The sequence below is a fragment of the Rhyacophila brunnea genome, unplaced genomic scaffold, assembly GCF_057557595.1.
Source record: "Rhyacophila brunnea isolate RB1 unplaced genomic scaffold, BYU_Rbru_1.0 scaffold_7, whole genome shotgun sequence".
Taxonomy (NCBI): Eukaryota; Metazoa; Arthropoda; class Insecta; order Trichoptera; family Rhyacophilidae; genus Rhyacophila; species Rhyacophila brunnea.
In genome coordinates this window covers 21,092,649-21,110,694 of record NW_028233339.1, presented here as the reverse complement: position 1 = coordinate 21,110,694, position 18,046 = coordinate 21,092,649, and the positions used below count along the sequence as shown (strand labels likewise).

Below are 18,046 nucleotides of genomic sequence, written 5' to 3'. Positions count from 1 at the left end.
AAAGTTATTAAAAAATGTTTTTTATTAGTTATTAATAATAATATAAATAGTTTTATTATTCAGAGCACACAGAAACATTAAATATTTATTAATTGCCTAAATACACATATTTTTTAAATATCGTCAATTATTGCATTTTTTTGAATTGTGTGCGAAATGAGTCTCTATAACAAAATAATTCATACAATTTTAAGTTGTTAGACATTATATTGTAGGTATATCAACTATATCCTTTCATAAAAAATAATATTAGCTATAGGTAGACATCACCAGAACATTAGCATTTCTTGTAATTGCAATGACCACAAATGATAGAAATAAAATAATTAAATGCTTGTTGTATTACACTGTTCAACTCATACTATTAGCGCCTGTATACGTGCATGGATTTACTTGTATCAATAGTGTGTATTTTAAACTATCATGATAATAACTGTTTACACATAAAAGTGCCGACTGACTGTCTTGCCAATCTCATTCTTTAAGAGTAAACGAGACGCGATGTTGTCATTTTATGGTACTATTTGACAGGTTGTGAAAATCGGTTAACCTCAGAATGAGTCTCTGCGCGGTCTAATTCTTTTTATTACCAGCAGGATCGCCACGCCACTATCTTTCTACTGCGCAGGCGCAGATATCGCACAGTCCAATTGTCGCGTGAAAATTCAGAAGCCTCTGAACTTTTTTAATCCATGCAGGCAATCATGCGATTTTCACGATAATACGTACTGTTAACAGTAAATCCATGCACGTGTAAACAGGGTATATACTCGCAGGGCTATTCCAACTAGTTAACACGATAACACGTTTCGGTTATTTTTCTTGATCCAAAATAACAGATAGATCTCGGATCAATTCTATATACAAGGCAGTCAAGCACCTTGCCACTGACAATTTATTATTATGTCACTTCGATGTTTGGTTAATATGAAAAAATAACTGGAATTTTGTATTTGATATAATATCTTGGTAAGTGGGTATTATTGCTGTATTATATATGGCATTTATAATATAATATTCTGCACTGCCTTTGCAATTTGTTGAAAATATTTCATGTAATCAATGACATTTAATAGCTGCAGGCTGTAACTGTACACGTGTGTAAACAATTCATACCCAGAGAATATTAACTAAGTAGGTACCTATCATAGTTATCATTGTTATCAATTATATTTTAATTGATTTTGGAGTTGAGTGGTAAGTTGGAATAGCCATGCTGGGTTCGAAAATTACATCTCGTGAGCCATTCTACGGTTATGTGGAATATGCACATGGTTTTTCATTAATATTGCATTGGCAAATAAAACTACACACCAACTGACAAAAACATCTCATTCAACGGCATGCATTCTGTTTTGGTGACTTGTAAAAACATATTTAAATGACTCTCGAACAGGGCTCGAAATGGACCGGAGCGCACCAGAGCGCCGTTCTGGTTCGAGAAATCGGTAAAATTATAGCTCTGTCGCGTGGAAAAATAATTTGACCGTCTGATCTAGATAGGTCACAATATACCAAAAAAATTTAAACACTATTTTTTTATATAATACTTAATTTATATATAATTTGATAACTACGAGCATGTTAATGTCTTCAGAAAATTGTCGAGCGCTCCGGTTCGTTAACTTTTCCATTTCGACCGCTGCTCTCGAAACAATTCTAAACCATTATGCCATATTTGGCTATTTTGTCTCAAAAGTTTGCCGAACAATGTCCTAGGTACATGTCATATTAAAAAAAGTCATCTTCATTAATTTTAAACACGTGTGTGATATAGTTTTTTTATATTATTATTAAATAATTTAATTATTATGATAAACACATACACATTCTAAGTGATTTTATATCTAACATTCCTAAATAGTCCCAATATGTATTATGACCATTGAATAAGTAAAAGAATGTGTTAGGTAAATTTTTTATAACTCTGTAACACATTCAAAAAGAGATCATCCAATTATTTATTATGGTAAGCTGTAAATTTTTCATACATACATACTTTAAAATATTGTTAGATTGTATCTTATACAAAATCTCTTTTTACTACTTACAATATAAATTAAATTATTAATGTGGACAGTGAGAATTCTGAATTTGAATGATGCCAAAAGGTTTTACACAAAATGTTACGAAACAATAATTTGGGTATCGTGTTAAAGTAGCCTAAAATAGCTGATAATCCATTTCTTGTCTGGTAGTCATGCATTCCACTTCATCTATCTTTAGGGAGACGGTTTTCACGTTTATATCTTCTTCCAACTGCATTTGAGTTTGCAACAGAAACCGCAAAGTCGCACGAGCCTGGGAAATAATAATTTTGAAAATAAAATCAGTATAATAGTAGGCATGTACTGGCATGTACACATATTCGAAATTTAGATTGAAACCTTTAGAGTGGAAACAATAATACAGTATTAGGGTCATGAACCAATGCATGGACTTTGTATCATCGAATGATAAATTATTTTAATATGTACTTAAAGTATAAAAAATTATTTCGCCAACAAGTACGGAGCCCTATCGAAGAAAATCAGTGGCAAACAATTTTAAATTCTATGTTTGATTGAATATCTGTCACGCAACCTAATAGATTGGTTAACGAAGTTGTGATTGGTTGATATTCTGAACTGGACATATTCATAGTCGCATATTTCCAACATTAGAATATCAGGGGGACAAGGAAAAAACTCACACGTCGACATGGTATTTTCGGTTTCAATATAATATGACCATACTATATCTGTGTATTTAAGCTTAATAGACAAAAATATGTATATGGGTTATGTCTTTAAGAGTTTAATATATCAATAATTGTATACATCGAAATGAGTTAGTGTTATTCCATTATCTACTCACCTCTTCCAATACATTTTGTAACTGTTCAACGCTAGTCTTCAACATTTCAGATTCAGTATAAAGGCTGTGACAAACTGCATCCTTGACGAGCTCGGCGCCTGGTCTTTGAGCTCTTCTACCGAGTCGGGTGTGAGCCAATGCAATATATCCCACCTTGTCAGACAATGCCTTCTCCAATAAATAAATATTCTCTGTCATCGCTTCTACTTTCTTAATGGTCTGTAATTAATTTTATTACACAACATAAAATTCAAACTTTATTTCGATAAAGGGATCCAAGGGTAGGGATGACCGAGCTATATTACGTAAATCTATATTGAAATATTGTATGTCCAAATAGGATATTTGAGAATGTATTATCTCATTCAAATACATAATATTATGAAGAGTCTATTTTCATATAATGATGGTCAAAATCAAACAAAAGGATATAAATATTCATACTGAAACAATATTGAATAAAGGTTGTTCTAAATAAATTATTAGTATATTGTACACAATATACTGCCATCTCTTGTAATCATGGTGACATTCTTAACCGATATACAAGTCTTTATGATATATATTTCTAAATAATGATGTTTCTAAGGTTTGATTTTTTATAGAATTTCGTGGCTCGCCAGGTGCCACCATTCTAATACCTCCTGGAACAGAAATCGATTAATTTATTAAAATAATATCAAATAAATGTTGATATGTCAAATTATAGGTACATAACTTATGTGTAATTAATAATTTGACTAATAGAAATGAGCATACTGTTCTAATTTATAAACATAAAGAAACCGCGTCAAAATCAAACATTTAGCTTGAAATACAAAAACGACGTTCATCACAAATATTGAATTGTAGATTTATCAGTTTTTGACAAAAAGAAACCTTGTGTGTCCATTTCGTTTTGATTTTCAATCGATTCAAATCTTTCAGATTCGATTTTCTCCAAACACAAAACTGGACTTACGTCGACATCTATGTATGAATCAATATAGTTATACAATGCATTCCTTACCTCAGCGAGCATGTCTTCAAGTTTCGCCTTTACTCTTTTTGTTTCGGTAATGCGGATATCAAAAGCCCGATTGCAGTTTCTGTTTACCATAATTAAATCTTCGTACACCTAGTTAAAACAAAAATATGCCATGATAATAGGTATTCACATAGATTAAGTATGAATTTACGAGATTTTTATCATTTAGCATCTGCAGCAGTACTGGAGGAAAATGAATAATAGTTTATAATGAGTGTTCACGTGGCAATGTTATAAATACATAATATTGGATTGTCGACACACCTTTCTATTTGGACATACTTATGAAACTATAGAACTAATGATACTTTTACTAAATTGAGACAAGCGATCATAAAGTTTTAACTTTTCTTAAATATGTAGAATGCATTCATTTAATTTAAAGGTTTAGGGATTAATTATTGTACCTGTTTTAAGAGATTATCCACCATTGATCTAATTGGTCGGGAATTGGCAATCTCCTTTGCCGCCATCTGTATGTTTTTTGCAGAATATTTTTCCCATTCTTCCTTTGAAATGTTTCTGTTGAAAGACAGATTACGTGGCCGAAGATGAATGAGAAATTCTTTATTGAGGCATTTACTTGAGGCCGTGAGTACTAAAGGCCTAACCCACACTTCTTCATGTTTGTTAATAACAAACAATGCTTTATTGTATAGCTTTTTGAGTTTGGTCTCTGTAGTACCCACAATGTCAATTATTCATAAGTTATTAAAATAATTAGATATAGATTTAAATTGAGGTTCTGAGGATTACCCAAATACAAGCAAGTTGAGTAAGCCAATTTCAAAGTTCAATTTTCCATTGTGAATTCTACATTCTTAACTGTTTTGACACTGTGGAAATGAGATCTTGTTATCAATGATCTATTACTACTAGTTACGACTAAAAGAAAAAACTTGATCATTGTTAATGTTTTGAAAGAAAGGGTAAGTCGAATTAATACATTAAAATTATGTATGTTGCAATGAAAATAATAAAAACACAGCTGTCCGGTACTACCACCTATAAGAACAAATTTGGTGTGGGACTTGCTATTAATTTGGTAGTGAAATCTGAAATAAATGGCAGTAGAAATTTTAAGCTTCGGTTTTAATATTAGGATCAAAGTGAAATATTATTATTACTAATAATAACTGACTCATAAATATATTAATAAAATTTAGCTTGCCCACTCCACATGCAAAACAATATCGACAGTATATTGGATTTATACACCATATATGGAATATAATTAATAAGTTAGGAATAAAATGGTTATAACACACAAAGTAGAGTTACTTGTTTGAATCTTGCATCACGCATAAACTTTTTTTTTTTTTCCGACCATGTCCGATCCTAATATGATCATATGGGCCTCCACAGAGTAGAGGTTTGTATTAACAGATTTTGTTTTTTACGAGAAATGGATGTCAGCCACTTGCTCAACCTATTAGGTCCATACCCTGACAGACACAAATTGAAAAACAATATGTGTACTTGCCAGACCCAGGATTCGAACCTGAGACCCACGGCGTGATAGTCCAACGCTTGAGCCGCGCGGCCACCGTGGGTATATAGGGCTTAAATAGGCATACATATATATTATGAAAACTGCACCCAACATAATTTTTTAATTACATGTCACTTGTATGTTCCTCTTTCTCATCAGTACCTCAATTACTTTATAATCACCTATGTCCTACACAGTGATTCGATAGGTACTGTTACACCCATGGTTATTGGGCCTCTCCCGATAGTCTAAATTACGTAATTATTAGTTGTAACCATGTCACCTGACCTCCTGGTCAACAATGGGCGTACATACGTCCAAAATTCCTTGATTAACTGTCAAAATGTTCAACATGTACTTAGCACGTAAGAATTGTATCTAATTATAGTAATAGTATGTCAGAGAAGAATGTGATTTGCCGAATAAAAGAGACGAAAGCCAAAGGAATTTAAGGATAAGAATAATAAGGAGTATATGTATCGCTGAGTTTCAAAACCCGCTATAACACTTTTTCATTATGTTGAGAAAATCAATAAAAACTTTTTGAACTAAAAAGGTTTTTGAATGTTTCAGTAGTGTTATAGTGGGATTTGATATACACATTGATTTTGTTTCATAAATGACAATTAATCGTAGCGGATTTTGAAAGAGGCGATAAAATTTTCATGTGGAGATTTTAAAAACGAATCAAACGATATATATCTTAATTATTTCAAAAAAGTGTTATAGCGGGTTTTGAAATATAGCTACACATATATGGGAAAGATGGCAACACTGCTCGATATAAAAAATCAGTCTAGGGTCGCCATTTTAAAAAGAGTGAACATCGGCCCTCACGACTCGGGAGTAAAAAAAATACATAATCGAGCATCGAGGAAGTGAAAGATGGGATACGGAGTGAAAGAACTAAAATTAGTGCACAAAACATTGGAAGTGTAACTAACATGAGTAATCTAAGAATATAAACCGAACATAATAAAACGAGTTTCATTTAATCCTACCATGAAACAGATTTCAATTTAGTTTAATTTTTGTGAATCCCGGGTTCCACCAACACCCTGAGCTAGCCACAGGACCCGGGATATATCAGTACCTACTTAAAATAATCTAAAAATGATTTATGACATACGCCGGATCCAGATTGGAGTGGCCTTTGTACACAGAAATGAAAAGGTCTGTGGCTTTAAGGTTAGCGCCTTCACGATCAATAACCACGGAATGCTTTTTGTGTTCGAGGTCTCGGTCCATCGCATATCGGCATGCTCTGATCTTGCGCATTTGTTCTTCAACCTGCTCCAGAGCCTTTTTCAATACGCCCTTCGTATAAGAAACATCAATTAATTTTCAGGTTAAGTATTACCCAGTCAAATAAATGAAAATAAATAATATAAGATGTACCTGTCCTCGGAGAATTGTAGTTATTTCATTTCGTAATGTCATTTCAACTTCGTCCAGAACTAAATCTATACCAATACGGTGTTCCCTAGAGCATTCAAAGCAAAACAAATTTATAAAATCAAAATCTCACATTATATTATTTAATTTATATAACATTAAACTTAATGTGTTCAAGTAATGTGATGAACCATAACATCGGTCTATCTCAGTGCTGTCCAACTGGCGGCCCACCAAATTTTTTTTACAGCCCGCGAGTTGTACAGCAAATTTTACATCAAACATTCAGTGATCCATTCAATATCGATATTAGCTCTGTTGATCCTAAATATCAATTGGAATTATGCGACCTTCAGGCTGACCCATTTATTGCATCTAGTGGAGCAACTGGAATAGAAGTGTTCAAACTTTTGGATATAGAAAAATACCCAAAAATGAGATATTTTGGACTTCAAATCATTTCTATGTTCGGAATTACATATATCCGCGAGCGTGCCCTTCTCTGACATGGAATACATAAAATCAAAATATAGAAACAGCTTAAAGGACTCCACGCTTGAAAATATAATTAGACTTGCCACAACGAATGTTGATATTGACATATAAGAAATTGTTGCTCAACAACTTAGGCCACAATGCTCCCATTAAATAACTTATAAGTATGTATAAGTATAATCTTTGTTTTGTAAACGTAATTAATTTATGTTGAATAAATTTTTTTATAAAAAAAAATTAAATAACTTAATATTATTGTTTTTATTATTTCTAGTTATGTTATCACGGCCTTCTTCGCGCTCTTAGGCGGAGATGGCAGACCATGATAATGTCATGGCCAAGAAGCGGGGGTGGGGGACAGAAACGCACGGTGTATTTTGTCAAGGCTGGTTTATTTTTATCGTATTTGCGATTTGGCGGGCTGCAGACGTGGTGTCGCGGGCTTGGCTGCTGGGGCTTCGCATCCGAGGCGATGCTCGCTGTCCGGTGTCCGATGGGAGAGAGGATCGGGGCTTGCGGCTTGGCGTGCTGCCGATGTGGTCCTTTGTTTCCTGGAGATGCTTGAGAAGTCTGCCGACGCGGTCCTTTTGGCGGGAGATGTATCTTGGCTTCGCGTCCGAGGCGAGCAGAGACGATGCTGGCTGTCCGGCGGCCAATCGAAGAGAGAGCTTTTCGCGCGTGTCCAACCGTCAAATTCGGCATCATCCCGCTCTCGGTCGTGAACCTCCCTGTTTTACCGACGGATTCTAGTGGCGGCGCGAGCGGCCGTTTTCGGCAGACTGCGCCTGCATTTTGGCGGGAGCGCGAACGAATTTGAATTTGGATTTGAGGAGGCGGGCTCTGCTCGGCTGAGGGTTGCGAGAACCGCGAAGAGTGGATGTAGGCTGTGGTGTTCTGGGAAAGTTGATGGTTCGGTCCGCCCTTTGAGGTAGTCTACTGTGGGAGACTTCCATCTGGTATCAATGTGTTATTTTTGATTTTTTTTTGTAAGTATAAAAAAATTACTTTTGAATTGACGTTAACTGACTTTTCATTTACCTATCCTCTTTGGCCCCCAAATGTTTACTAAAGAACGAATGGCCCGCGGCCTAAAAGAAGTTGGACAGCGCTGGTCTATCTAAAATTAGATTTTTAATAAATACGCTGCTAGCATCGAATATCTTTCTCTGTGTAAGAATCTTGCACCTATGACACGTCTATTTCAAAAATCGATCCATAAAAACCTCGTAATTCATGTCCATCGTAAATACCCAGAATCATTTCATAATTTTGTATGGAGTATGTTTTATATCAAAATTCTATTTAAAGAGAAAATTGAACAGTTTTTCCTGTTTCCTAAAATATGTTGTTTATGATTTACGAGGTTTACAAGATAGATCCAACAATATGGTCCGCGTAGGTGGGGGTCGCACATACAAATTCAACTGGAGTGCAACACGTCGACATTATCGATGTGATTTAGTTGGTACATACATATTAACGAAATACATGTAACTTAATGTACTGTCGCACACAGCAATGATGTAACATTCTTGGTTGAAAAAGAAATCTGTTGACGGAAGCAACGTAGTTGTAAGCATTCAGAAAACACTGCATTGGTATTTTCTTATTGATATTTAATGTTGAGGAAGGCCAGATTCTTCTGTCATTGCAGCCATGACGAAATCACTATGGAACAGTGTTAGTGCCATTTGAAAGTAACGATACTAACACCTAAACGAGTCGCCAGCACTGCCAGAAGAATTTGACGCCATTCTACTTCTTATCACACCAAAACAAAATCACAATGAATGTACAATGGATGACAGTTCTGATTCTGTGTCGAGACAAATTTCAGTGTGCATTGCACTTAGGGGTGAAAGTGGTACTTTATAGTATTTATAGCAGTTGGGATGTAGCTCATCTAATTCTAATTCAATACCACCTATGTATGTAACATTTTTATATACCTACCTCATGATAATGCACTTATTGCACTGATTGAGAGCATTTTCTTGGATAGCATTCAAAACGTTGATCAAGCGGTCTTTATAAACAGATAGCGCTTCTAATTCCTGGCAAACTTCTTTACGCTGCAGTTGTAGTTCACAAGTATTGAATTCAATGTCTTGGATCCGCTCCACAAATCTCCGATCAGTGGTTTCTTTATTGGTAACAGTTCGTTCTTCGGTCTGCTCGCGAATCCTTTCACACTCTCTAAATAAAATAACAATGTTTAAATTTTAAGCAAACTCAGGTACATATTTTTTAAAAAAAAATCAAATAAAATCTTCAAAACCCATGTTTTTGTTCTTAAAACAGATTAATATATGAATTCAAAGCTTGAATCACTATTACCCCGATAATGAGGATCCTCGTAAATAAGATATAAATTCATGTAAACTTAATACTCGAGAGAGATAAAGCCTATATGATTTGTCTTCTGATGCCACTCTGGTGTCGAGACATAAAATAAAAACATTGGCTTAGTTTTGGATGCCATTGGACGAGGAATATCCATCTCTTAGTTACAAAGCCATAAAATAATTGTCTTCATTTTCGATTACATATTCAAGTGAAAATACTTTTTCGGCCATGTCAGTAATAAAATCCAAACAGAGAAATCGAATGGATGTGAATGCAGCGCTTCATCTCTCCGAAACAACGCTGAAGCTGCGGATATCAAATGTAAAGAAGCAGCAACAGCATTAAAAATTTTAAACCATTTCTCAAAATTCCAAAATTTCTATTAATAAATATTATCTATTTACTGATAGATTTCTGATTATTTTAATTACCTACCAGTGGAATTTTTATATATTTTTTTTTTGTATATGTTTGATATTTCTGTTTCAATTTTTTACAACGTTTTTCTTAGGTCGTATTCTTATTTGTCCGGTACAAATCTTGCAATTGATTTTTAACTAACTTCTCGACTAGCTAGACATTTGAAACATTTAGAATATATCAGAACACGATGCCAATGCATTTTTTTTAATACTTTTAGCCATCTTTAAGTAGAATTGAATTCATTTTCAGTTAATTCTGTTTTGTATGAAATGTTATTTCGATACCATTATTGGTTGCTAGGGGGTCCTAGCAACTAAATTATTAAATAATATATACGTGCGTTACTATGGATATCAATATGAAATGACATTTCATTATTCAGTATTTCTATCAAGTACAAATTTTTTTGATAGTTTAAGCTAGTCAAGTCAAGTTTATATGATTCAACAGAAAATTTAAAAACGTTGTATATAAAAAGTTCTTTTTATCTTGTAATTATTTTATTATTAATACTAAAAAAAAATTTAAAATAAACAAAATTACATTTTTAAATTTTGAATTGGAAAATTTCACTGATATCTTTTTTGTTTATTATCTTTTTATCCACCTGAGCAACGGCGGAAAATTCAGATCGTAATCGATTCAGCTGTATAATATTTATTATTTCTGCATTAGCGGTCCGCAAAACGTCTCTCCTATGTTCAGTGATCCGCAAGTGTAAAAAGCATAGTAGTGAAGTGAAACAATAGCATAAACACGCAGGCTTTGAGAAAATGTCAAAAATGTTTTGTGACTTCACCCTAAATCAAGCCTTGGATGAGAAGCCGGTACCTTATAATATATATTGCAGTGTTGCATAACCTTTTCATCAAAAGGTCCAATTGAACGTAGTTATGCAGAAAGTAGCCAGTCCACAATTTGGGCGAAAATGAGTTAACATGTTTAACAGTATTATTATTTTACCTTACTACTTTACTAGAAAACAATAAAATACACAACATAATACGCACATTGCATGCAGACCAATGACATTATTAATGGACAACGCACTCAATACAGTAACTAGCAAGTATATTCGCGCATAGCGACATTCGCACATGTATAGGTGGACGTCACGCAATTTCCATTATGCGATATGACGCATCAGGAATTTATAGCAATATCACCTTTATTGTAATGGCGTTAGAACAGTGTTTCTAGTGTCAATGTTCATTTGAGCGAACCCGTTCGAACCGAACCATTCGGCAGACCCGACAAAAAGCATCGGGAATTTATAGCAATATCACCTTTATTGTAATGGCGTTAGAACAGATTACGCCATTCGGCAGACCCGACAAAAAAGTGAGTGTCATTTGTTTTTCCAGATGCTTCGTCCATATTAATGTCATTGACGCAGACTAATAAACACATGATTCAAAATCGTACTGCACTCAAAATAATTTTCCTTCTAAAGTACAAGCATTATTAGGAAAAATTTTCTTTTATTCGATGGTTTATAAATGGTATGATGGCCGCATGTGACATGTGTGCCAATGGTTATACACCATTAGATAGGTATTGGATGTTCTGATGTATTAATTTTGTAGTCATCAACAACAATGTCTTTAATGAAATTGAGAATTAACAAAAAAATATAGACATAAATAATGAAAGCCAACACGTTATCATTGGAAGAGCCAAAACTTCACCTTCATAATTGTTTAGACTAAACTAGGCAGGCCGTCTCCAGCATAATATGTCGAAGATACTGATACTAAAAAAATCCTCGCAAGGAGGTGAACAAATGTTCAGCCTAATTCTATGCTGAGTATCAAGAAAAATGCCAAGATTTGTTCCAATATTAGGGACAATAAAGGGGGTGCGGGGACCGGGACACATAGATAAATGCAGTTAAAGACGTAATGCTTCGTATTGACTTGCAGCACCATCAAAGAAAATTAAATATTATGAAAACTTACCCTAAAACTCTCTCTGCTATTTGTTGTTGATTTTCAGCATTTTTGTATCTCAAACTATTGTTCAAATTCCAATCTCTTTTTGTAAAGAGAGCATTTCGGGGTGGTATGGCGATCACTGAATTTCCCGCCATATTTACAGAGCACAAGTTTCCATCTCGGCCATATAATTTTTCAAATTTAGACATCTTGTGCAATTCATAAATGACACCCAAGAAATATTTTTGACTTTATTGAGCCAACAGGACTTATTATTTTTACCAAGTATCAATAGCAACCATTGCTATGGAGATTAAAGTTTTTTGATTTAATATACAAAATCGAAATACTTATAAAAAAAATTATTTCAGGTCATGGAGATACCCAATTATACAGGTCAAATGAGAGATATTGATTGTCTTTCGCGACTCTCTTCAAAAACATAATCAATTTGAAGTGAGGTTATGTAAAATGCGTGAATGGTGCCATGAGTGATTCAATGATGCCAACTGTCAGATTGGGTAAGAAAATAAGCTATATTGTCTTGAAACTAGCATTTGAAAAAAATATTTGATAATTAAACCAGTTCTATACCTTCAGCCTGTTTTCTCACTCTATGAGAACGTGATCCGACAGGCCGCACGTATAAATTTCGTGAGTTATCTCGTCCGATTTTAAACTCAAATTACTGGCCACTGTCGATTGATTTGCATAATCTAAAAAAGTAAACACACCGTGACACCTGTTTGAGTAATGAAATACTAAGCGACAACTTATCGGTATGGCAGCGATTTTAGTAAGAGCTCTTCATTCAACGTATCATTAAAAATCTACGGCCTGTCAAATATTGCCATAGTATAATTGTTAGGCATAGAAATGGTTAACATTATTTTTACTAGAATAAAGGTGAATTTTAAGATAAGTCATAAAATTAAGAATTAACGCAAATAAGATATTTAGTCATCATTTAGTACAGTGATTTCCAAACTGGGAGGCGCGGAGTGTTGCTAAGGGAGGCGCGAAAAGTTTAACACAATTCACTTAAAACCAGAATCCATATTTTCACACAGTGAGTGACGTGAAAAATATTTATTTGAATATGTAGATGTTGAATTTATTTAAAATTTAAGAAAAAATTAATGTAGCCACAGGTTTGCAGTTTGCAAATGCATAGTTTGTAAAACGGCCGCTAGTTATAAACTATACAAAAAAACAGTCCTATAAAAGGTTGTTTGCAAACCTGTCTGAAAATATGGAGACATATTTTATAATACCTCACTTCTACAATATTATGAAGCGCGCTGGTTATCTCATGAAAAAATGAAGTCTGAATAAAAGGGTCAAATCATAATGTTAAAATTTGACACAAGTTTGTTTAGGAACAATAATTTTGTTGTATTTTGTTGAAATTAAAAAAAATGAGTGAATAAATCAATGCAAGGACCACTAATGCATTCACTGATTTAAAAAGACAAAGTGAAGGCATTCATAAAAAATTGGAGCTTTGGAAATCAAAATTACAAAAAAAATAAGTTCGCCATGTATCCACATTTAAATTATTTCTACGCCAGATATATATTGAAGCAAACAAAAATCTATTTACTGAGTTCTTGGTTAGTTTGATAATGCACTTTTAACATTATTTTATAATTTTTTTCGCTAATAACGCTTTTCTGTTTCAGGGCTATTAAATATTTTAAATATGTGGTTGAAAGATCCTGATCTCGGGGCCCCCTTCAGGATGTGGGGCCCATGATAGAATCCATTTGTCAATGAACGGTGATGATAAATTTGGATTGACTACTATTAAAATTGATTGTGCTAACAAACGAGCACATTCATCGCATGAAAAACAAATTAATTTAAAAATGAATATATAAGTACTTAGTAAAACCTTTTTTTTTTTTCATTTTAGCATTAGTACATTGTTGACTATTTAAAAAGGTGTCTGTACTATTTAATGAAATAAAGGGGGGCAGAGGCGTAGTACCAGACCTGTTAATGAATATTTAATTACCACATTTAAATATCATACGCGCCAAGTCGCAGTGTCAACACTAAATGAGTGAAAGCTAGAAAAACGCTAAGATTTAAAAATCAAACAAAAATAAAACCCAATATCCTAAGACTTACTAATTTAGACAATTGTTTCAAATGTATGATTTTTGTACCTCCACCCTTTGGCTACACTTGGCGATGATTTGCTATCATTATGTCGTGGATTAGACAGATCATGTTTATTAATTTTATTAATTTCAATGCATATTAAACATTTTAATTTACTTACATTGTGTAAAGATGTGTGACATAACATCCATTTCGAATTCTAAACTATAATAATAGCTAATTGTTTGAAGCTGTTTTTAAGTATTTCTTTGAGAATACAGAATACATACTGTGTATTTTTATTTACCCATATCAGTGGTAGTCATAATATAACATACAAAAAAATAAAACAAGTTGTCTTTGTTGAAATAATTATTATTTTTATTTAACAGACTCAAAATCGTAAAATCGATTTTTTAATGTTACAATAACACATAATTTTGCGTCACGATAACTCAAAATATTTACAATCACTAAGAATATTCCCCATGTCTGTATATCATTACAACGGAAATTAAAGATTGAAAAAATTCAACCCTTTGAGCTATTATTACTAAAAAAAAAAGAATTAACATTATGAGGTGACTCTACTGCCAGCCAGGGCTGTGGAGACGTTTAAAAAAATGTGACTCCAAATCCATCCAACGACTGATTCATTTTAAAAATAGGAATCGTAGTTAGATACTTTTTGCAGACTCTGAGTCTGCCTCCACAACCCTGGTTAAACATTACAAAATAGCAATGCCTTTATTTTACAAAATACATCTTTTTCTAAACAACATATAAACGTGAGATCTTACGAAAATGTGATTAGAAGAATGCATACAGACCCTTGGATTTTTATTCCCAAGTGAAACAAAAAAAATAGTACAGAAAGAAAATTCCAAGTGATATATAATAATGTTTAACAAACTAAAAGTGTGATGGCATTTGAACATAAATATACACCAAAACGTTAAACGATGCCGAAGGAATCCCAGAGCAAGAGATATTACTGTGAAGTTGTAAGATTTTGGCAGATTAAAATTGTTAATTTTCCTCTAATTTATTTCATAAATCTGTATGATATCAGTCTAGTTTAATACGTCTTGTTAAAGTTAAATGTTAAATTTACTAAGATCGTTCATTGCTCTGGGTATACCGAAAAGTTAAACAAGTCCCGTTAAGATTAATCGTCTTACACATTACTAATTTGCAGTGTCAAATAAAATAAGTCTTTTCAATTCCTGATATTTACTTATGACATATTAATTATTATGTACCTACGTAGATTTACCTGAGCGTAAACACAGTATTTCTATAAACAAAATTAAGCCCATATTAAATCGACGCAGCGAGATATACAATTTTTAAACCTCTCATATTCTCGAGGGATTACAACAATAATAATTATTATAGTTTGTTTATAAGTCATAAGTCTGTACTTTAAGGTTATTTAATTTAATCTATTGACACTTACAGTTAACCGCCTTTTACATTCGGCAGTTATGGTAACAATAATTTAAACTATTATTCTGTTAATTAAAAGCATTTTTAGTGAATTTACTGCAAGATTTTTTTAAATACATAAAGCTCATATTATTTTTTATGACTGGTAATATTTGGTTATACTTTTATTTTATTCAGAATAATAATTTCCAATACACTCATAATAATTCATTATTCGTTACAATAATGAAAAAAAATCACAAGAATTATTAGAATACAGCAATCTATGTTACATTTTTTACCCGAGTAAATAAGTAGAAATGCAAATGAACTACAAAGCTGAAATAGATGTGAGTGAACTGAAATTTTGAAACAAATGCTACACAAAATACGACTTAAATTCTTGATTTTATTTTGCCAAAAAATATATATATATTACAAAACACTGAATTATTTATAACTGTGGGAGTCAATGACTATGTCTATTATTTACGAGGAACATTTATTTTCAATGCCATATGTTTATATTCCATACACGTATTAAAGATGGCTATTTAAAGCTAGCATAATACAATATAATATTATTAAACAAAGAAGATATGTAGATTTTTCACTGTACTGAAAAAAGTCCATTAAAGCATGATATGGAACCATAGAGATTATAGATTATTTTAAAAAGTAGTTTATTTTATGTTATATGGCTATTATTGAATACAGGTAATGAAATAAATAAATCAAATGAACATTCAAAACGTACAACATGAAGAATAAAAAAATAAGTTCGGCATAGTTATACTCGATCCCGCTGAGTGCTCTAACAAAATAGCACGACTCCACGCATTAATTTATGTAAAAAAAACCTTAAAACTATTAATTAAAGTATTATCAATTACGCTTTACGAATTCATACCGACATATTCATCAATTTACTGGCAAGCTGCTTCCATTCATCCAAAGTATATCCATTAAAGCGACTGAATTAAAATTGCCTAATTAATACATATTCCATCATGTCTATCATCAATATTTCAAAATGACAATTCAGTCATAATTACGTCTAAAAACGTTCGTTTAAGTATCAACTAAAAAAGCTCAAAAAAAATTTTAAACATGGAAATTTTCGAACTTTATACCGTAAATACATTCTTACCCGCCGAACAAACACAATTCTCGCCTATTTTTTTGTTCAGAACCTGATGAAAGGTAAATATAATGTGACAGAACAAATGAAAGAATCCATCGCTTCCTTTCATGGTATGCAGAGTCAGCGGTTAGATGTCAGTCTTAGACGTTCAACCGAGACGGACACAGACGATCATCACAAAATGTTCCAATCACGATATCCATTCGACACTCGCCATCTCTTCGATCGAGGCGACCGATGAAATTAAAATTATGTATTCACATTGTGTTAAAAAAGCTATGTTAAGCGGAACAATTTAAAAGAAATATCTCGGTCGGCGGAGCTCCCTACAGTAGGGAGCACCCTCAGAATAATTACAAATGGATAACAATTTAGGCGGCGACGAGCGCCCCTCCCTCTGCCGCTTAACTGTACATGATGGACTGAGGAACTCCGTTGACTGTCTTCGAGGTCAGCACATCGTTTTCGTACATCATTACTGTCTCGCGACCATTCTCGCTCACTCTGAAATCACAAAATTTAATTATGTCAATATTAGTAGGTACAAATCTAGATAGAGATCCGAATTTTACTTTATATTACTTTCACGCTTTCCTCATATTACGATGGCCGATCAGTTAAAGGTCGTTACTGAGGCGTGAACAAAAATGAACCATAAGTGCGAGTAAGAAAGCATTCGGCACGCGTTTAATCTCCGCAATATGCGTTCGAGAAAGGTAGAAGACATTTAATGAATAAACAACTAAGTGAAACTAGACATGAAGCTGGTAAATATTGGTTTGACTGATACGCTTAGGGCAAAACCGGCAGTAGGTACTTGTTGCTGAAATATAATAAAGTTTTTTTTGTGTGAAATATAAAGTTAGTGGTAATTATTTTTAGTTAATTTAGTAGAAAATATGGTTAAGCATGTTGTGTTTAAATTTGGTAGCCGACTGTGAAACAACATGATGGTATAACGTTTCATAGTTAAGTTAATAATAATAAAATTGATGTTCTACTGTGCGTTATACGCAAGAAACACGGCTTCATTTTGCCGAACAATACCCACTCTCTTGCTACTCTGAGGTCGGTACTGATTTGAGCATTTTTTTGCGCATGATTGGTTTACGCTTACGAATGTTCGTGCCGATTAAAGTACTGCGTCTGGCACATACACATATTGTTTTTCAATGTGTGTTTAGAGTCAGAATATGAACCTAAAAGGTTGAGCAAGTGGCTAAAATCCATTGATCGTACAAACAAAAATCTGTTAATACAAATCTCCACCCTGTGTATCTACACCATAGTAAAAAAAAAAAATACTATGTGACATGCTCGTTGATGACTGCAGTATATTGGTGCATAATGTTAGATTCATTCTACATAATGGGAAGGCAATAATTGTATTCGACCAAATC

The 18,046-nt window shown here is 33.1% G+C and overlaps 2 protein-coding genes across 9 annotated transcripts in view; both read right to left on the bottom strand.

Annotated features, from left to right (window-relative positions):
* Positions 1-2,163: 2,163 nt before the first annotated feature.
* On the bottom strand, positions 2,164-12,123 carry Tektin-C (Tektin C). The gene is made up of 8 exons (XM_085957618.1): positions 11,993-12,123; positions 9,219-9,461; positions 6,774-6,858; positions 6,505-6,692; positions 4,291-4,405; positions 3,866-3,973; positions 2,857-3,075; positions 2,164-2,301 (listed from the first exon to the last, which is right to left on the bottom strand). The coding sequence occupies exons 1-8, from the start codon at positions 12,121-12,123 to the stop codon at positions 2,164-2,166; spliced, it is 1,227 nt and encodes a 408-aa protein (XP_085813744.1).
* A 2,312-nt stretch (positions 12,124-14,435) lies between these two features.
* Positions 14,436-18,046, bottom strand: part of mrj (DnaJ heat shock protein family (Hsp40) member B6 mrj) — a 246,181-nt gene continuing 242,570 nt past the window's right edge. For 6 of the 8 annotated variants that reach the window (XM_085957787.1, XM_085957792.1, XM_085957789.1 and 3 more), the window contains one exon: positions 14,437-17,150. In XM_085957787.1, coding sequence (XP_085813913.1) covers positions 17,051-17,150 — 100 coding nt within the window. In that variant the 3' untranslated portion in view covers positions 14,437-17,050. Of the gene's footprint in view, positions 17,151-18,046 lie in introns of all 8 variants that reach the window. The other 2 variants (XM_085957793.1, XM_085957794.1) reach the window with 1 other exon arrangement.

Excerpts from the sequence above, each read along its gene's own strand:
- Tektin-C (XM_085957618.1), bottom strand. The coding sequence starts at position 12,123 with ATGGCGGGAAATTCAGTGATCGCCATACCACCCCGAAATGCTCTCTTT. Across the intron at positions 6,693-6,773 it reads CTACAATTCTCCGAGGACAG|GGCGTATTGAAAAAGGCTCT; the intron begins GTACATCTTATA and ends TCTTATACGAAG. Across the intron at positions 3,974-4,290 it reads TGGATAATCTCTTAAAACAG|GTGTACGAAGATTTAATTAT; the intron begins GTACAATAATTA and ends TGTTTTAACTAG.